Source organism: Salvelinus alpinus, chromosome 6 (assembly GCF_045679555.1).
Source record: "Salvelinus alpinus chromosome 6, SLU_Salpinus.1, whole genome shotgun sequence".
Taxonomy (NCBI): domain Eukaryota; kingdom Metazoa; phylum Chordata; class Actinopteri; order Salmoniformes; family Salmonidae; genus Salvelinus; species Salvelinus alpinus.
The window spans coordinates 68,210,300-68,231,743 of record NC_092091.1 but is presented as its reverse complement, the minus strand read 5'-3'; the positions used below and the strand labels follow the sequence as shown (position 1 = coordinate 68,231,743).

Below are 21,444 nucleotides of genomic sequence, written 5' to 3'. Positions count from 1 at the left end.
TGTAGGCCCTCCTTGTTTGGTGACAGAAGCACCAGATCATCAGCAAACAGTAGACATTTAACTTCGGATTCTAGTAGGGTGAGGCCGGGTGCTGCAGACTTTTCTAGTGCTCGCGCCAATTCGTTGATATATATGTTGAAGAGGGTGGGGCTTAAGCTGCATCCCTGTCTCACCCCACGACCCTGTGTGAAGAAATTTGTGTGTTTTTTGCCAATTTTAATCGCACACTTGTTGTTTGTGTACATGGATTTTATAATGTCGTATGTTTTACCCCCAACACCACTTTCCATCAATTTGTATAGCAGACCCTCATGCCAAATTGAGTCGAAGGCTTTTTTGAAATCAACAAAGCATGAGAAGACTTTGCCTTTGTTTTGGTTTGTTTGGTTGTCAATTAGGGTGTGTAGGATGAATACATGGTCTGTTGTACGGTATTTTGGGAAAAAGCCAATTTGACATTTGCTCAGTACATTGTTTTCATTGAGGAAATGTACGAGTCTGCTGTTAATGATAATGCAGAGGATTTTCCCAAGGTTACTGTTGACGCATATTCCACGGTAGTTATTGGGGTCAAATTTGTCTCCACTTTTGTGGATTGGGGTGACCAGCCTTGGTTCCAAATATTGGGGAAGATGCCAGAGCTAAGGACGATGTTAAAGAGTTTTAGTATAGCCAATTGGAATTTGTTGTCTGTATATTTGATAATTTCATTAAGGATACCATCAACACCACAGGCCTTTTTGGGTTGGAGGGTTTTTATTTTGTCCTGTGACTCATTCAAGGTAATTGGAGAATCCAGTGGGTTCTGGTAGTCTTTAATAGTTGATTCTAAGATTTGTATTTGATCATGTATATGTTTTTGCTCTTTATTCTTTGTTATAGAGCCAAAAAGATTGGAGAAGTGGTTTACCCATACATCTCCATTTTGGATAGATAATTCTTCGTGTTGTTGTTTGTTTAGTGTTTTCCAATTTCCCCAGAAGTGGTTAGAGTCTATGGATTCTTCAATTACATTGAGCTGATTTCTGACGTGCTGTTCCTTCTTTTTCCGTAGTGTATTTCTGTATTGTTTTAGTGATTCACCATAGTGAAGGCGTAGACTCAGGTTTTCCGGATCTCTATGTTTTTGGTTGGACAGGTCTCTCAATTTCTTTCTTAGATTTTTGCATTCTTCATCAAACCATTTGTCATTGTTGTTCATTTTCTTCAGTTTTCTATTTGAGATTTTTAGATTTGATAGGGAAGCTGAGGTCAAATATACTGTTAAGATTTTCTACTGCCAAGTTTACACCTTCACTATTGCAGTGGAACGTTTTACCCAGGAAATTGTCTAAAAGGGATTGAATTTGTTGTTGCCTAATTGTTTTTTGGTAGGTTTCCAAACTGCATTCCTTCCATCTATAGCATTTCTTAATGTTACTCAGTTCCTTTGGCTTTGATGCCTCATGATTGAGTATTGCTCTGTTCAAGTAGACTGTCATTTTGCTGTGGTCTGATAGGGGTGTCAGTGGGCTGACTGAACGCTCTGAGAGACTCTGGGTTGAGGTCAGTGATAAAGTAGTCTACAGTGCTACTGCCAAGAGATGAGCTATAGGTGTACCTACCATAAGAGTCCCCTCGAAGCCTACCATTGACTATGTACATACCCAGCGTGCGACAGAGCTGCAGGAGTTGTGACCCGTTTTTGTTGGTTATGTTGTCATAGTTGTGCCTAGGGGGGCATATGTGGGAGGGAATGCTGTCACCTGCAGGCAGGTGTTTGTCCCCCTGTGTGCTGAGGGTGTCAGGTTCTTGTCCGGTTCTGGCATTTAGGTCGCCACAGACTAATACATGTCCCTGGGCCTGGAAATGATTGATTTCCCCCTCCAGGATGGAGAAGCTGTCTTCATTAAAGTATGGGGATTCTAGTGGGGGGATATAGGTAGCACACAGGAGGACATTTTTCTCTGTTAAGATAATTTCCTTTTGAATTTCTAGCCAAATGTAAAATGTTCCTGTTTTGATTAATTTAATGGAGTGAGTTAGGTCTGCTCTATACCAAATTAGCATAACCCCTGAGTCTCTTCCCTGTACCTCTCATGTCTCTTCACAGTGCCAGACTAGAGTCAAGCTCAACAGGGTCTTCTTTCCCCACTGATTCTGCCAAGCCCGTTCCCTTGGCTGTGGTTTCGCTAGATAGTAGGTAGGGACAGTGGGAATCTCGTTCATCCATTCATGCGCGTCACTAATTAGATGACGAGGCATTTGGCTACCTGAAGAGAGTCATAGTTGCTCTCGCCGTAACCTGCGCGACCTCGATATTTACACACTGAGTGTGAGGAGCACGGGCAACTACAGGAGTTCCGCCGGTCGGATATCTTCACTTTGACACCCGCTTGCTCCAAACCCGGCGAGATTGACATTTCTACGTTTTATAGGCTGCGCATCAGCCGCCTCCTACCGACCGGAGGCCTTACTTACTCTCCACGATGCAACACACTCGTGGGGTTAAAATTCCCTTTCCACTCCTCACATATCTAGCTTTAACCCAGCCTTAGTTGAACGGGATGATATTCGGCATAATCAGCAGACTTCCCTACTAACGGGCCCTTCGGAACACTACAAGTCAGTGATGGAAGGCGGGGTAAAATTGTACTTCGATGGATCCCCTGACCCAGCCTGTACTCCTTGGAGCTAACCGCGTTTGAGACGGTGTACGGCGGCCAGGAATAAAAACTCCCTATTAGTCGGGCCCAATGGAGAAACCCTGGGAGGACCAGTCTCCTTGGAGTTGCCATTCCTCTGAGGCTGTACTGGGTCAAGATAAGAAGATTTCACCGGTGGTACCCAACCCACCGGCGGCACCTTTTTTCGGCGTTCAGGAAGTGCATCCTGTGTCACTTGGCTCACGTTGCGACCTGTTTCCCTCTCGTTTCCGCTCGAGGTCGCCCATAGTGTTTATATTATTTCTTGCCCGCTATAATCGTTGTTCTATTGCTGGCACGGCCCCATTGCTTGGGCCTTAAACTTATATGGACTCGTCACCGTTATTAGGTATTGGGGTCCTGTTCCCCGGCCCATTTGTTTGTATATTTCCTGCCCGCTATAGTCACCATTCTACTGTTGGCCCTGCCCTGTCGTTTCCATTTCGTCTTCCTCGTCCTCTCTTCCGGTCCCGGCCGGACGCCCGACCTTGCATTCTAGGCCAAAGGCCTTTAGGATGTCCAGTGAGTACAGCAGGGTTCGTCTACTGATCAGAGTCGCGAACCTCGCACTTCGCGGCTTTGATAGGCCCAGTGTTCTCAGCAGTTCAAAGTTAAGAGGTGGGCCACTTCCCGCGGCCTCCCATCGGGAAGCCGTAGACCAGCACCCTGCTGAGGCTGAACTGTTTCGCAATGATCGGGGCGATGGGGAGGTATTTTTCCACCTTTTCTGCTCTGCCCTTCTCGAGGGTGTCCCCGTTCCTCTCGTATCTCACTGTTACGTCCGCAACGACACCCAGTCTACCTTTCACGAATAGTAGGTCGGGGATTTTCAGTCCCCCCTCTGTCGTTATCACTCTCAGTTCTTTGGTTACTGTCCATCCCAGTTTCTCGGCTTGCAGATGAGGTTATTACTCTCTCTGTTCCTCACCAGTCTCTCTCTCTCTCTGTTCCTCACCAGTCTCTCTCTCTCTCTCTGTTCCTCACCAGTCTCTCTCTCTGTTCCTCACCAGTCTCTCTCTCTGTTCCTCACCAGTCTCTCTCTCTGTTCCTCACCAGTCTCTCTCTCTGTTCCTCACCAGTCTCTCTCTCTCTCTCTCTCTGTTCCTCACCAGTCTCTCTCTCTCTCTCTCTCTCTCTCTGTTCCTCACCAGTCTCTCTCTCTGTTCCTCACCAGTCTCTCTCTCTGTTCCTCACCAGTCTCTCTCTCTGTTCCTCACCAGTCTCTCTCTCTGTTCCTCACCAGTCTCTCTCTCTCTCTCTCTCTCTCTCTGTTCCTCACCAGTCTCTCTCTCTCTCTCTGTTCCTCACCAGTCTCTCTCTCTCTCTCTCTCTCTCTCTCTCGTCCTCTCTCTCTCTCTCTCTGTTCCTCACCAGTCTCTCTCTCTCTCTCTCTCTGTTCCTCACCAGTCTCTCTCTCTGTTCCTCACCAGTCTCTCTCTCTGTTCCTCACCAGTCTCTCTCTCTGTTCCTCACCAGTCTCTCTCTCTGTTCCTCACCAGTCTCTCTCTCTCTCTCTCTCTCTCTGTTCCTCACCAGTCTCTCTCTCTGTTCCTCACCAGTCTCTATCTCTGTTCCTCACCAGTCTCTCTCTCTGTTCCTCACCAGTCTCTCTCTCTGTTCCTCACCAGTCTCTCTCTCTGTTCCTCACCAGTCTCTCTCTCTCTCTCTCTCTCTCTCTGTTCCTCACCAGTCTCTCTCTCTGTTCCTCACCAGTCTCTCTCTCTGTTCCTCACCAGTCTCTCTCTCTGTTCCTCACCAGTCTCTCTCTCTGTTCCTCACCAGTCTCTCTCTGTTCCTCACCAGTCTCTCTCTCTGTTCCTCACCAGTCTCTCTCTCTGTTCCTCACCAGTCTCTCTCTCTGTTCCTCACCAGTCTCTCTCTCTCTCTCTCTCTCTGTTCCTCACCAGTCTCTTTCTCTGTTCCTCACCAATCTCTCTCTCTCTCTCTCTCTCTCTGTTCCTCACCAGTCTCTCTCTCTGTTCCTCACCAGTCTCTCTCTCTGTTCCTCACCAGTCTCTGTGAATAGCAGCTGGCATCACTTAGAGCCTGAACTCCTGCTGCTATGCCAGAGCCTTTCAGGACACGTCTTCAGACTCCCTGCCCTCTCTCTCCCTCTCTCCCTCCAAGCCTTTATGTAACCATGACAAAATGGAGCCATGGACAGACAGGATTGAACTGTTATATATTAGTATTAGGTTGGCATTTACCTCCTTGAGGATGCAGCTCATGTTTGGTGCCTGCTTGCAACTTGTATAATTCAAATAGCTTATGCCAGGGTATTTGGAAATGGATGGTGTGTAATTAACACACACACTGTTTAGTTCTGTTGTGTTGGTTGTCAACCGAGACTCTCATTATCAGCCCGTCACACAGTCTGTGTTCTTCCTGCATCAATTAGCTGGGAGTTAATGGGAGTTCTGTTTGTTTGTCGTGTCGCTAACTAGCTCACGGTGCCGCCTGACAACCGCCCCGAGATGAAGGATCTGATCTATCAGTGTTCTGCTGAATTGCCGTGTTGCAGTGACAGGTCGCTGTGCACGCCATGCCCGGCAGCGTAAACAACGAGCGCTGTCTGTTAACTTATTACGGTTATCCTTCACTTTGGACCGTGCTACAGCATGTTGCCAGAAAAAGGCCTGATTTGCTGCAGGAAAGTGGGACAGGAGTGGTGTTAGTCCATAGAGAGCATATGTGAAGTAGATTGATGGTCCCCTGTACTTCTCTAGTTGTTTTCTATTCATCTGACTGTGTAGCGCTGCTATCTCCTAAGGTCCGGTGTATCGCTGCTATCTCCATCGGCCCGGTGTATCGCTGCTATCTCCTAAGACCCGGTGTAGCGCTGCTATCTCCTAAGACCTGGTGTAGTGCAGTCTGTCTTTAGTCAAGTGGACATCACAGCACTTACAGAGCAGTTTACATCTCGTCAGGTTCCCTACTATGCCCTCATCAGTCGCCTCATGTCTCTGCTACTGCACATTAACTGCCATTTTGGGTCCATTCAGGTTTACCTGTATCACCCTCTCTTTAAAGGTGACCACCATGTTGTGTCTGTGCTGACTGATCTCTCTCTCCCTGCAGGTGAGCACCAGCCCCCGCTGAGCAGCGACTCGGACACCTCCCTTATCCTGGCTGTGGAGGTGGGTCTGTTCGACATGGAGCTCTCCCTCGGGCACGACCGTGACGAGGTCAAGTCCTGAGCCAATCAGAGCCAAGTAGGAAGGAAGATCAAGGGGTCGACATGGAGATGAGAAACGGGACCGAAGGGACAGTGCCTGGCCCCCTGATGGGAGGTAGTGGCTCCAAATAAATAAGAGACAAGCAATAGAACCCATAGCAGTGCAACACACCTATCTGTCCCCACTGCCTCATCTACAGGTACCTCCTGTCCTGCCTCTCTTTTCTGACTACTGTCACGTTCAGTTGCCATGGAAACCAGGCAGCCAATCACAGCTCTTGTTATTAGCCTCTGGACTGGGGGTATAGTTTAGCACCTCTGTTAGTTGTCACCATCACTTTATTGACTCTTTGGACATGTGACATTTTGATTTCTTTCTACGAGATCATCACTGCCAACTATTCCAGAACGAAACACGGAAATCTTTACACCTAGTTATAGGAATATCTATTTATACTGTATATGGTCAATATAAGCCTCCTGCAGCATGGGCTTTGAGTGTCAAAAACAGTTAGTGCGTGTTCTGAGTGACCAGCATTTACTTGAAGCTGATGTTTTTTCACCATCTCTGCTTGAAATAATTTCGATAACATTCAACGCTGTTGGTATTGTAGCATTTATACTATGCACATGTTGTCAAACATTTCTGAATATCCGATTTGTTAAATTGCATCCTTATCGTTAATTTAGGGGTCTTTAGGACTATCGTTTAATTTCCACTTCTGAAGTACAGTACACCATGTGTTGTGGGGACCAACTACGAGTTTGTTTTACCCCACCAGTTGACAATCACAGCCCACGGTAATGGAGATTTGTAGTGATGACGTCAGCTATAGCCCTGTTTCAAACTGCTAAAGCTTTATTAGCACCGCCAGTAACACAGCACAGGAGGCTATAGTAGTGGCTGTTTGTTCATGAAGAACAGATTGGAATTTAATTCCGTTTTAATGTCATGTCATCTCCCAGTCGAGCCACCCAATAGCATGTGGTGAAATCGTCTGTTACCTAACATAACGTGTGTCTGCAGTGCGGTGCATTTGCTCTGTGCCAAGTTCTTGCAGTTTTAGTTTTTGTATTAATGTTGCTTCAGTTTCTAGAAGACAAAGCAAGATGGCATTGTGGGTGTTGTTGAGTTCACCCATTGGTTGGATAGTGAAAAGCACATCGAAGTTGTCTGTTGATAAAAGTAAATTACATTTTACTATATCTGAACTCGGTGTATTAGATAGCCTCTAGTCTGAGAAATCCCAGACCTAGGGCAACAGCACTAGTATGCTGGAACATTGGTACATTGTGGGAAGCAACTGGTCCATCTAGAGAGACTAGATAGCCCCTGGCGAAGGAATACCATGCATTGGTTGTGGCTTTGGTTGACTGTGAATTCATTATGAAAGAGTTGACTAAACCCTGTTGCAGATAGTTTGTACCTCTTAGTCATTTCTTCTGAGGATAAAACTTTTTTTCCTTCCTATGATGAATTTCAAAATTGCCGTTTTTTTTGTACATTCGTGTAGGGAAACGAAAGTCTGACGAACAGCATTTATTTTAGTATGAAAATACGTTTATTTTTGTAAGAAAAAGAAAATGGAGGTAAATATTTACAGTCCAGTAGAAATGGAGTGGAGAGAATAGTTGCCTGGTTTCAAAAGTTCACTGGTAATGCTAATGCGTTTGAATTACATGTATTAATTCATGGTTTATGTCCTTCCTCCCCCGATTTTGATTACTGCTCTGTAATTGTATCAAAGGCCAATTTTTATTTGAGTTTTGTTCCTCTCTCCTTTGGAGTCCCCTCAAGGTTCTCGACACATTGGTTCATTTACAAATGTGTACTTTCATCCTTAACATATGATCATCTTATATTGCTTTAATATGCAACTTGATTTTCAGGCTAAAATCTGCATGAAATGGCTCAAGGCCACTGTTGTGATCGAGCATCTACTATTTGATACTGGATTTCTCTTCCTTACTATGTGTTCGTTCATTTAATCATTGGTTCCTTTAGGCCGCCAACCAATCAACAACCAATTAACTCCCAGTTATGTAAGAAGCTCATATTACCCATAATCCCCCTGTCCTTGTCAATCAGAGAAGGATTACAGAATCTATGGGAGAATGTTGAAATCTCCCATGCTTATGCATTAGGTACTCTGTATGCCCTCCTAGTGTGTCAGACTCATTACATTTAGCTTTGTTTTGCAGTATCAGTTTGTGAAATACACTACATTTGTGTAATTAATATTGTATAAGCGTCATAAATGTATATTTGATCAATCGACTGAATGGAGACTGAAGAGTGGGTGCGTCATGCATTGAACATGGCTCAGTTAAAGCATATTCTTCCCAGTTATGGTCACTTTTTGCGTTCCGATTCTCCACACTTCTCACTAAGTGTGCACACTTCACGTAATGGATTTTATAATGGTGAAAACGCCCTCCAGCCAATGTTTACACCAATCCAGTGCTTTTAAATCAGTGATGGGAACTGCACGGTATGGGAGAAGGGAAGAGAATGGGGATTGAGTCATGGAGGTGTTAAGTGCTCCACCAGAACTCATGGCATCCTTGGCCAGAATACTAGAGATCCATTAAAATATGGTAGTCTCATCTAGCCTCTCCACACGCAGCTCTACAGTTGTTACTATGGGCTGAGGGCCCTATAAACAACTAACAGCATTTGATTTCCCTCTGGGGGTTGGTTTCGCACACACACCACACCGTTTCCATGTGCCCATTTGTTTGTATTGCACAGGGGGACAAGATAAGAGGAAGCAATTAAGCTCGGAGGAGGGTTTTGTTAGATCCTGATTGTACTGTGTGTGTATGCGTGTCTGACATCTTCACTTGTGTGAAGCCAGAACATTTAAAAGCCTTTAATTGCTTCCTGTTTCATGTAAGGGGTCGTGTTTAATTGACTTCACTTCCTGAAAGGTCATTCTCTCATTCTCAAACTCCTTACGTCCACTTATTCCAACAACTCTTTTTTTTAATGACCATGAAGAAGCAATGGCCTTGATTTGAACATAATTCGAATGAATATCTGTTATATTCATAATGAACACTTATAGAAACCGGGGTGTTCTTCCAAATATAAAGTAATGAATGCACATATTATAATCTTATAGTAGGTTCTTGTTTACCCCAATGATGGTATAATTATGTCAGGTATACATAAACATACATAATAGAAACTCATCATTTAAATGTAGCTTTTAGTTCTCTTTCTTGTTGTCTTTCTTTAACTGGTTGTGTACCCACCCTACCTAGAATGCACTTTCACTTGAAGGAGAGTTCTGTATACTATCTTTTGAATACGGTTGACCTTGAATGCGGTTGACAGTTGACACGACCATGTTTTTAAGAGAGAGGGCTACAATATTGGAAATGGCACATGACATAATTGTCACTGTATGTGTGCTGTTTAAGAGTCTGTGTTCTTTTATCTAGACTTGTATACCAGCTGTGGGTTTGGGGAATGTTACGAAAATGTTGTATGCTATATCCAGCAGAACTCTACAGTATTGCTATTTTGTTATATAGAGGAATATGTAAATATTTTTGGCAGTGTTAATGATGTACAGTTCTATAGTACAATGCTGCACGTGTGTGAGTCAATGATTGTGAGGTACAATACATTTTATTGCAAGTTTTTCCAACTGTGATGAAGCTGTCAGTAATATTGTCAGTAATATTTATGTCAACCCTCTCTGATACCGTTAGGGTGAGCCAATGCTATTGAAATGATTTATTCTGACATGATTCATTGGCCAATATGTAAATTACCATCATATGTTCCAATGATATAAGCTGGTCTCTGCTGCTTCGTTACGAAATGCACACTAGCATACTACACTACATGGCCAAAAGTATGTGGACACACCTTCAAATTAGTGGTTTCTGTCACACCCATTGCTGACAGGTGTATAACATTGAGCACCCACCCATGCAATCTCCATAGTCAAACATTGGCAGTAGAATGGCCCGTACTGAAGAGCTCAGTAACTTTCAACGTGTCGCCTTCATAGGATGCCACCTTTCCAACAAGTCAGTTTGTCAAATTTCTGCCTTGCTAGAGCTGCAATTGTAAGCACTGTTATTGTGTTACTGTTACTGTTATTGTGAAGTGGAAACGTCTAGGAGCAACAACGGCTCAGCCGCGCACAAGCCTATGATCACAATGCCAAGCATCGGCTGGAGTGGTGTAAAGCTTGCCGCTATTGGACTCTGGAGCAGTGGAAATGCGTTCTCTGGAGTAATGAATTATGCTTCACCATCTGGCAATTGACGGACGAATCTGTGTTTGCCATCGCACCATTGCACTCACATAGCATTGTAATTTGAGCCACCTAATACGGTTAGTTAATTTTTTAAATATAACTTGGCAAGTCAGTTAAGAACAAATTATTATTTACAGTGACGGCCTACCCCGGCCAAACCCTAACCCAGACGACGCTAGGCCAATTGGGCACCGCCCTATGGGACTCCCAATCACAGCCAGTTGTGATACAGCCTGGAATCAAACCAGGGTCTGTGGTGACGCCTCTAGCACTGAGATGTAGTTCCTTAGAACACTGCGCCTCTCAGGAACCCGACACATAAGAATGGCTCTCTGGAAAGGAGTAGCAGCTGGGAAATTTGAGGGCACTCATGAGAGGAGAGGGATACTTCTGGTGGAAATAATGAAAGATAATTATATTTTAGTACTACTTAGCCTACATGGGAATACTGCTAAAACTCATACATGTGTAAGTGATTACACTGAACAAAAATATAAACGCAACATGTAAAGTGTTGATCCCATGTTTCATGAGCTGAAATTAAATATTCCAAATGCTCCATATGCACAAAAAGCTTATTTTATTGATTAAACAGCATGATCATTACACGGGTGAACCTTGTGCTGCAGACAATGTTACCCATTGAGCATGTTTGGGATGCTCTGGATCGACGTGTACGACAGCGTGTTCCAATATTCAGCAACTTCGCACAGCCATTGAAGAGGAGTGGGACAACATTCCACAGGCCAAAATCAACAGCCTGATCAACTCTATGCGAATAGAGAAACGTAGCGCTGCATGAGACAAATGTTGGTCACACCTGATACGGACTGGTTTTCTGATCCACGCCCTTACCTTTTTTTAAGCTATCTGTGACCAACAATGCATATCTGTATTCCCAGTCATGTGATATCCATAGATTAGGGCCTAATGAATTTATTTCAATTGACTGATTTCCTTATGTGAACTGCAACTCAGTAAAATCGTTGAAATTGTTCCATGTTGCGTCTATATTTTTGTCTAGTATACATTTACAAATTGTTGCATCTATATTTTTGTCTAGTATACATTTATAGCCTAGTACTATAGCCTATTTCCTTTGCTGTGAAGGTGTGTTAGGCCTGTGTTCTGCAGACCAGGTGTAGACTTCTTCGGGATCGGTGCCCCTTCCACGGAACGGTTGAGCTAACGTAGGCTAATGCGATTAGCATGAGGTTGTAAGTAACAAGAACATTTCCCAGGACATAGACATATCTGATATTGGCAGAAAGCTTAAATTCTTGTTAATCTAACTGCACTGTCCAATTTACAGTAGCTATTACAGTGAAATAATACCATGCTGTTGTTTGAGGAGAGTGCATAATTTTGAACATGAAAGGTTATTAATAATTAACGAGGGAAGAAAATAGAACAAAGAGAGACAGTGAGATAAAGAAAAGATAAAAAAATTCAGAGCCGAAAACTTTCATTACATTTTTTGGGGAGAGGGCGAGAGAAATCGGTGATGAGAAAGGCAGAGACTCAAAAGCTCAAGCCAAGAGTTGGACAGACGGCTTTCCAGAAGGCCATTGGTTTTTATTGGAGGAGCCATCAGCATAAATTCAAGCAGTGAAGTCATGATGTTCAAGCGGGAAAGAGATATCTCACTCCAACGCCACCCACTTTCAGCCCAACGTAAATAATACGTACTCAATGACAAGCTGACAGATGTGCTGCTAGGGTTGGGGTTTGTTCACAACAAGACAGGCAGGAGGGAGAGAGGGATGAGAGAGAGAAAGAGGTAGTATGAGAGAGTTCTCAACCAACCCAGTGAAAGAAAGAAATTGGATTTGTTGGAAAAGAGGGAGAGAGGGTTCTTTATAGAAAGAAGCATATAGAAAGATGGAAGAGGACTGGCCACCCCTCGGAGCCTGGTTCGTCTCTACGTTTCTTCCTATGTTCCTGCCTTTTCTGGTGAGTTTTTCCTAGCCACTGTGCTTCTACATCTTCATTGCTTGCTCTTTGGAGTTTTAGGCTGGGTTTCTGTACAAGCACTTTGTGACATCTGTTGATGTAAAAAGGACTTCATAAAACAAATTGGAATTTGATTGATTGAGAAAGAGAAAGAGAGTCCTCAACCAACGCAGTGAAAGAGAGAATGAAATTGGGTTCTTGAAAATACAAGCTAGGAGAAGAATTAAGGCAGAGAGGGATGGAGGGAGAGAGACAGAAGAGTGAAAGAACGAGAAAAACAGCCAATTTCACACAGAGACAGAGGATAGAAAAACAGAGTGACAGTTGGAAAGCAGGGAGAGGGGAGAGCGAGGAGAGAGAGGAGCAAAACAAACCGCCCAGTTTCGAGACTCACACATCCACACAGCACAGGCCGAGATGACAGTTTGCTCACTCAGCACCAGAGGAACGGGTGGCATCCCAAATAGCACCCTGTTCCCTACATAGTGTACTACCTTTGAACAGAACCCTATGGGCCATGGTGCACTATACAGGGAATAGGCTGCCATTTGGGATGTAGAGAAACTGAAATCCTCGTTTCCAATATATAATGTCTCTTCATGGTCTCTGGTTTGAAGCGATTATGAAACGCTCTAATATCTTAGTTCATCTGTATTAACGGAGAGAGGAAAATAGAGGAAAGGCAAGTAGGCAACACACCAGCACTACTGAAGAGGTTCATATTGGTCTTTAAAATGTTGATGGAACGTTGCTCTAACATTTCTGTGTATCTGTATCCGAGAAGAGAGGAAAATAGAGGAAAGGCAGACAACCCACCTAGAGCAACTGACCTAGAGGTCAATATTGGTCTTTAAGGCATTGATAGAATAATCTCTTGGTCGCTCGTAACAGGGTTGAGGGGGTTGTGTGGGTGATTGTGATTTTGATATATGCTTAAGTGAATTGTAAAGGCCAGTAGTAGGCGGCTCAAACCATAGGAGCCAATCGTATGTCGGAAAGATAGGAAAAGGCCCCCTGGACATTTGTAATGAGAAGTTAATCAGCACAGAATTAAGTACAACATAATATACATATGTATCTCTGTGGTTATTATAAGAGTACCGGAGTCAGGAATCTCCTAGTCCAAGATCTCCAGCCATCAAATCTTGGATGAGCTACTGGGTGTGCAGGCTTTTGTTCCGGACCAGCATGATCAATGATGATCATACTCTTGTTTAAATAACCTGTGTAGTTGCTAATGCTACTGACAATATTGACATGCTTGGCAGTCTTGATACAACATTTTTAACAAACATGCAATGGTTCATTGGATCAGTCTAACACGCTGAACATACACTGCTGCCATCTAGTGGACAAAATCTAAATTGCACCTTGGCTGGAATAATACATTATGGCCTTTCTCTTGCATTTCAAAGATGATGGTACAAAAAAAATACAAAATAACGTTTTTCTCCTTTGTATTATCTTTTACCAGATCTATTCTGTTATATTCTCCTACATTCCTTTCACATTTCCACAAAGTTCAAAGTGTTTTCTTTCAAATGGTACCAAGAATATGCATATCCTTGCTTCAGGCAGTTGGATTTGGCTATGTCATTTTAGAAGAAAATTTTAAAAAATGGGCGTATCCTTAAGTGGTAGACTTAAGTTCCAAGGGCCTTGCTGACCCATTGTGTTATTATGGTGAGATCCTGTTATGCACCACTGCAGTTAGCCTTCGTTGTCCTGGATACAGTGAAACATTCACTCATTCCCGGCTGCAGAACAGAGGTTAGTGCTTCCATCACACATTCCCCTGTATGGTTCTTAAGCAGATACTGTTCCACCATCAGCCAACAATGGTTGTCTGTCCCCCCAACAGATAATATTGAGGTACAAAATGGGGTAGGGGGACGGGGGGGTACAGAGAACTACTGGTGTAAAACATTGACATCAGAGGAGGCTGGTGGGAGGAGCTATAGGAAGATAGGCTCACTGTAATGGCTGGAATGGAATGAGTCAAACATGTGGTTTCCATATGTGTGATGTTTGATACTGTCCATTTTATTCCAGCCATTACAACGAGCCCGCCCTCCTATAGCTCCTCCCACCAGCCTCCACTGATTGATAAGGCTAAAGAAACCTCCAAGACCTCAAGCATGTGTGATGAAAAGAATGGTTTACTGCCATCTTCTGGGGCATTGTGTACCCATTCACCGTAGTTTACGTTACCGAAAGAAACATTGCAAAGGCTTCGTTGGTAAAGCCCAATTCATTTTAACAACATTCATGGGTCATGGTGGCAGGTGACTGAAGTGACTTTAGAATACAATATACATTTTTAAAAGTATGTATTTTTGAACTAGCGTTGATAATAACAGCCTTAATTGGCCAAACCATGATGTAATATACAATTCATACTTTAATATAACATTTCATTGAGCGCAAAGGGAAATTAATGTACAATAGAAATATAGGTACTCACATAGGAACGAAAAGGCGAATCACAATTCAGGCGAGAAGAATACTCAGTCGGACCAGATATCCGTTTTGTAACTTCCGTTTACAGCTGAGCCAGCCGTGGATTGCAACATTCCTGGTAAAGTCTTTCTTTACATTTTGGGTTATAATGTGTTAAAAAATATATAAACAGCACATGTCGGTTAAGGCTTTTATCTGTTAATTATAAAATTAGTTTCTATTACATGTCGTTGCTGCATCTGGTATTTCCATGAAGTCCAGCTAGTTAGCGCGTGTTTGAACTGTGTTGCTCAGCACACGTAACGTTAAGCAGATAGATAGTTAAATAACTACTTTTTAAAATATTTTTTTACGTAGATACCTAGTTAACTAACTAATACAGTTTTACAACATTTATATTTTCGTAAGGACCTAGACTAATGATGTGTGTCCAGTCTGTCAAGATGTGATGCCATTGACTGAGCTGGCTTGGTTGGTTAGTTAGTTATAGCTATGGTTTGCTAATCCCCCACATGCCTTCAGTAAAGCCAGCTACAGAAACTGAAAGATGCCGAAAAAGAAGACTGGTGCACGCAAGAAGGCAGAGAACCGCAAGGAACGGGAGAAACAGACTCGAGCCAACAAGGGCTTTGTTGACGTTGCAAAGTCCCCTTGCAATTCAGCAATGGTATGGAATAATATACATGTTCTCATCACAATATGAAATGGATAGCTAACAATGACTGTAAATCATGATTATTTCCCTAGTACTTACTGCAGTCCTCATACTTACTGTAGTCCTCATCTGGTGTTGCAGGAATGTGACAAATGCCAGAGGTAAGACATCTTCAATCAATATTTTTTTTTACATTCATCTTAATGAATAACTTAACTAGCTAACATTGGGGTTCCTGAGTGGCGCAGCGGCCTAAGGCACTGCATCTCACAACTACAGACCCTGGTTCAATTCCAGACTGTATCACAACCAGACGTGATTGGGAGGCCCATAAGGCGGCGCACAATTGGCCCAGCGTCGTTAGGGTTTGGCCGGGGTGGGCCGTCATTGTAAATAAGAATTTGTTCTTAACTGAGTTGCCTAGTTACATAAAGGTTAAATTGTGTGAACACAATTCAACTATTTGAACAAGATGCATTATTTCTTTATTAGCAACTATAATCTACAGGTGATGGAGGCTTTGACACTTTGTTCCCCTGTTTCAATGACACCCAAGACGGCAGAAGAACAGAGCTTTCTGCTACTTCTGTGCAAACGTTCAGAAGCTGCCCCAGTGTGGTCAATGTGGTGAGTCTAAGATAAATTGTGACAAGCATGGCATGTTTCTGATTTAAAATCCCTTGAGCCCAACTTAATTTATCCCCTCAAGTGGCAAAGAAAGATATTGCACAATGTTACATGTAAGATATTTGTATAGGAGTGAAAGAACCATGTATCGTATCGTGTTGTGGTGTGATACTGTCTTCCTGTATTTTAACTAAAGGCAAAACCAAATGCATGAAGTCATCAGACTGTGTCATCAAGCACCCAGGGATCCACGCTACGGGAATGGGCATGGTGGTAAGAGATGAGAGCCGTTTGAAAAACTTTATTGAGATGGGAGTAATAAATACTCAGTAGTAATCATTAATGCACACCATGGCAAAACGTTTCACAATGGAAAACAAGTGTTTCTTATCGGTCAAATTCAGGTAGTCCCCGATAGTTTGCCTCCTTTGGTTTCTAGTGAATATGACCATGGGATGTATTCATTATGCCGATTCTGTTGCAAAACGTTCTGCAATTGTAACCATTTACTCCAAATGAAAAATGTTTAGTCTCTATTGCACAAATTGAAGGTAGGTCCCTCACCGTTTCGTTTGCTCTGTTTGCTTCCGTTTGGTTCTTAAATGGCAAATGGTTTCCGTTGCAAGACGTAATGAGTACACCCCTGGTGTAGACCTACATCTATTTAACATTGTGATATGTGCCCAGATTGTCCACAGTCATGAGTTTATCATTGGATGTCTTTATATGTGTAATGTGAGATGTTGTCTCTGTCCACAAGGGGGCAGTGTGTGACTTCTGTGAGGCCTGGGTGTGCCACGGGAGAAAGTGCCTCAGTACCCACGCTTGCACATGTCCTCTCATGGATGCCGACTGTATCGAGTGTGAACGCTGTGTATGGGACCATGGTAAATTATGCCATTTTATAATATTATCCAACCTGCCTGGTCTGCAAAACTAAACAAGGCCTATAATTTGCTTTTTTTATGTCAATACATGCACCCAAATGCTGGTTGCCATCCACCTTGTCCCTTTTGTAATCATTCCACCTTTTTTCCTATCTGACACAGGGGGAAGGGTATACCGTTGCTCCTTCTGCCACAACTTCCTGTGTGAGGATGACCAGTTTGAGCACCAAGCCAGTTGCCAAGTCCTGGAGGCGGAGACTTACAAATGTGAGCAATTAGGGTGTCTTTCTCACCTGTCAATCATCCACATTGTGTTGGATCATGAGAAATCAAGAGGTTTCAACACTAACCTGTTGACGTTTAGCCTTAGGGCAGACTTTGGCAGACATGAGGAACACCATGTAACGTATAGGAAAGTAGGCATTCTGCCAGTTGGAAGTTTAGAGAAAGGTTAACCCCTAGCTATAGTGATTTTAAATAAACTTTTTCATGTGTTAATATATACTGTGTTTTCCCCCATGTTCATTTCAGGTGCTTCCTGCAACAGATTAGGGCAACACTCCTGCCTGCGTTGCAAGGTAATGTAAAATGTAGATCCATGTATTCATACCCCTTGGATTTCTTCCCCCAAAATGTTCTGATTTAGTATGGATTTAATTATAATTTGTCAACAATCTAGTCAATATACTCTGCAGGTGGAATAACAATTCTAACTTAATTTTTTTTTTTTAAGATGAATATAAATGAGAAGTATCCTAAATTAGCTCAGGAGTAACATTTGGCTTAACAAATCACACAATAAGTTACATGGACTCCCTCTGTGTGAAATAATAGGGGTTGACATGGTTTTTGAATGACTAACCCTTCCTCTGTCCCCCATACATAAAACATCTGTACTGTCCCTCAGTCAAATTTCAAGCACAGATTCAACTACAAAGACCAAGGAGCTTTTCAAAAGCCTCATAAAGGGCAGTGATTGGTAGATGGGTAACAATAACAAATCAGACTTTGGATGTCTCTAAGAATGGTCAAGTTAATAATTATGCTGTGGATTATGTATTAAACCACCCAGACACATCAAAGATGCAGTCATCCGTCTGAACTGAGCTGCAGGACAGGAATTAAACTGCTGAGGGATGTTACCATAAGGTCATTGGTGATTCAAAACAGTTTCAGTTCAATGGCTGTGATGGAAGCACTGAGGATGGATCAACTTAGTAGTGACTCCACAATAATGAACTAAATGACAGAGTGAAAAGAACACAAATATACAGAATAAAAACATTTACAAAACATGCATATTGTATGCAGCAAGGCACTGAAGAAAAAAAGGCCAATGAATTCACTTTCTGGCCTAAATACAAAGCCTTGTGTTTGGCGCGCTATCCGACACAACACATCACTGAGTAACTGCCTCCTTATTTTCAAGCATGGTGCTGGCTGCATCATGGTATGGGTATGCTTGACATCGGCAAATACCAGGGAGATTTTCAGGATGAAAAGAAAGAAGATGGATCTAAGCCAGCGGTTCTCGATCCTGATCCTGGGGACCCAAAGTGGCGCACATTTTGTTTTTGCCTTAGCACTACACAGCTGATTCAAATGATAAAAGCTTGATGGTGATTTGATAATTTGAATCAGTTGTTGAGTGCTAAAAACAAAATGTGCGCCCCTCAGGGTCCCCAGGACCAGGATTGAGAACCACTGATCTAAGAACAGATCCTAGAAAAACCTGGTTCAGTCTGCTGTACAAGAGACACTGGGAGACAAATCCACCTTTCAGCAGGACAATATCTTTCAACACAAGGCCAAATCTACACTGGAGTTGCTTACCAAGAAGACAGTGAATGTTCCTGAGTGGCCAAGTTACAGTTTTGACTTAAATCTGCTGAAAATTTATGACAAGACTTGAAAATTGTTGTCTAGCCATGATCCCCACAATATTGACAGAGCTTGAAGAATTATGAAAAGAATAATGGGCTAACATTGCACAATCCAGGTGTGTAAATCTCTTAGATACTTACCCAAGAAGACTCCCAGCTGTAATTGCTGCCAAAGGTGATTTTAACATGTATTGACTTGGGGAGCTGAATACTTAAGCAACAACTATCATTTATATTCATCTTAAATGTTAGACATTTGGTTGTTGGGAAAAATATTACAATATTTTTTTAATCCCACTTTTTGACACAATGAAATGTGAAGAAATCCAAGGGCTATGAACACCTTTCAAGGCATTAAATCAACACAATGTGTTATGTTGTAAACAATTGTCTCTCTCACTGTTCCTCATGCCAGTGTAGTTGTTTGTTACCACTGTTGCCTCTCTATACACATTGACCGAGAGATCTACATTTGAGTCATTTAGCAGACGCTCTTCTCCAGAGCGACTTAAGCCATGCGAACGCTACACGATTTTTGGCCCTGGTTTTAGCTGTCCCAGACAACTTTTTGAGGTTGGAGACAACATCCCCATGTTGTTGCCTACTCGTAGCTGTCACCGACGCTCATTTAATGTGAGCAGGTCAGAGACACAATCTGAGGGCTACCGATCGATCCCGTGTTTTGATTTTATCGGCACAAAATCTGCAGCGCTCTTGTAATGTGAGATGTGCAATGACCAGTTTTGAGAATGGCGATCAGCAATAGCCAAATGAGAGCTAGCCAGGGAAGACCAAGATCTTGATTCGCATCACCCAGAATGTGCACTCGCTCGTGCAGGAGCGATGACTACTACTACTAGTTTGCGTTGTAGCTAGCCATGGTAACAATCTATTCATATTGTTTTGGCGAGACGGGGTGGTATGGAGAATCCTCACGACCAAGTGAAGAATCTTGTAGTGTGTCGACCCCCGTCTCTGCCAGATTGTTTACTATAGGAAATACAGTTGTTTAATGCTCGAGGCTCAGCGTTGCTAGGATTTTTGAAAGTCGTGTCGTGTACGCCCGGCATTACATTGAGTTCATTCATTTTAAGGTAACTTGGTGAGAGAACCACATATCACAGTCATAAAGCAGCTACCAGCAAAGTCAGTGCTCGTAAGAAAAGACAAGTGTTATTGCAAGAAAGGCAAGGGTGTTGGTTCAGGGGGAAGTGTGTAGATTCCCAGTTGCACTGTTAATTTAGTAGATTTTTTCCCGGGAAATAAGTACCCGTTTACCAGGCTTCTGACTAAGTGGAATACAGCTACAACTAGAGGTTACTTTTTCGAAGCAGGTTAGGAGAATTAGGTTAAGGTTAGGAAAAGGGTTAGGGTTAGCTAAAATAAAACTGTTCTCCTAATCTGCTACGAAAAGTCACTTCCAGTCATGGCTGTATTCCCTCTAGTTTCAACCATTTACCAGTGGGACAGGGAATACATTTCCTGGATTTGACACATGACTGTAACCTATAGTCACAAGGCCCATTTGGGTTGAACTGTGTCTCTCCCTCCCCAGGCCTGTTTCTGTGATGACCATGTGAAGAGTAAGGTGTTCAAACAGGACAAGGGTAAAAATCCTCCCTGCCCCAAGTGTGGCCATGAGACCCAGGAGACTAAGGACCTCAGCATGTCCAGTGAGTCCACCATCTAACATCTAATCAGTGCTTAAGTCAGTCATGGATTAAAACTCTTCAGTCATTAAGAGGAACACTGAGTACTGACGGCAGTGCAGTTGTATGTATACTGTAATATCATAATTTTAGTTCTTGTTGATTGAGTAATTTTTGCATCATTGCAAATCACTCGTTTTCCTACTCTTTTCTTGTAGCAGATGTCAGATCTTAAACCTCAAATGTATCCCGCCACATTCAACGCCTTTTAATTGTTGTGTATATGCACTCCCCGGATCGGGATTAGTACTCAAGATTCTCAGCTCATGTCTGTATTCCTGTATTCGCCCTGCAGCCCGTACGACGAAGTTTGGCCGACAGAGTGGTGCTGACGAGGATAGCTACGGCTATGGAGGTTACGGAGCCTCTGGCTACGACTCCTACTGGAAGAACGTGTCATCGTCCGGAGGAGGGGAGGGAGACCAGGAGGACGATGGCGGAGATGATGATGATGATGACGAGGAGGAGGAGGAAGATGAGGAGGATGATGAGGAAGAGGAGGATGAAGAGGTAGCAGACTCTCTGGCCGGTCTTAAAATTGAAGGGACCCCCGTGATCGAAGCAGTCCCCTAGACGGAGGTTGGTTCCCGTCACCTCTCCACCTCCCTAAGAAGAGGGGGCTAGATGTATACAAGGAGTGTGTGTGCAATGCATTGCAGTACACTGTAATAAGATGTTTAAAGTGATAGTTCATCACCACATGTTTACTGCTTGATTGTTTCTGTATTTGGACATTAGCCCGTTTAAAAAAGACGGTGAGTAATCCAGAACTTCTGTATGGCTCTTGCCTAACATTGGTGAAATATCCTTTTTAAGTTTTAGGCTAAAATAATGTAACTTATCAGACAGGTTAACAGTGGCTTGTATTCATGGACACCAAGGGAAGCCAGGCTTCCCCAAATATTTGACCAATAAAACATTTAAAATGATTACATTTATTTTTCGTCTCGGTGTTTTCAAAAAATTTCATCAATTCCAAAGGGGCTGGAATCTCACCAGAGAAATCATCAGAGCGAGGGAAACAGCACCCCTCTGTCTCAGTATGTGTAGCCCATGTATCTGATGCTGTCTGGACCAAAACAGTGTGACATGTTGCCAGCGTAGCATTTGATTGATTGATTGATGCTAGCAAGC

The 21,444-nt window shown here is 43.1% G+C and overlaps 2 protein-coding genes across 2 annotated transcripts in view; both read left to right on the top strand.

Moving 5' to 3' along the window:
• Window positions 1–11,131, top strand: part of LOC139579169 (RING finger protein 150-like) — a 35,841-nt gene extending 24,710 nt beyond the window's left edge. Inside the window, exon 7 of the mRNA XM_071407542.1 lies at window positions 5,763–11,131. Within this exon, the coding sequence (XP_071263643.1) occupies window positions 5,763–5,881 (119 nt within the window). The 3' untranslated portion in view covers window positions 5,882–11,131. The remainder of the gene's footprint in view (window positions 1–5,762) is intronic.
• A 788-nt stretch (window positions 11,132–11,919) lies between these two features.
• Window positions 11,920–21,239, top strand: znf330 (zinc finger protein 330). The gene is made up of 11 exons (XM_071407543.1): window positions 11,920–12,089; window positions 14,638–14,667; window positions 15,072–15,216; window positions 15,346–15,365; window positions 15,761–15,831; window positions 16,028–16,104; window positions 16,592–16,718; window positions 16,881–16,985; window positions 17,250–17,296; window positions 20,157–20,274; window positions 20,606–21,239. Exons 3-11 carry the CDS (start codon window positions 15,097–15,099, stop codon window positions 20,881–20,883), a joined length of 963 nt encoding a protein of 320 aa, XP_071263644.1. The 5' UTR covers window positions 11,920–12,089; window positions 14,638–14,667; window positions 15,072–15,096; the 3' UTR covers window positions 20,884–21,239.
• The last annotated feature ends 205 nt before the right edge of the window (window positions 21,240–21,444 follow it).

Excerpts from the sequence above, each read along its gene's own strand:
- znf330 (XM_071407543.1), top strand. The coding sequence starts at position 15,097 with ATGCCGAAAAAGAAGACTGGTGCACGCAAGAAGGCAGAGAACCGCAAG. Across the intron at positions 16,719-16,880 it reads ACGCTGTGTATGGGACCATG|GGGGAAGGGTATACCGTTGC; the intron begins GTAAATTATGCC and ends TATCTGACACAG. Across the intron at positions 16,986-17,249 it reads GGAGGCGGAGACTTACAAAT|GTGCTTCCTGCAACAGATTA; the intron begins GTGAGCAATTAG and ends TGTTCATTTCAG.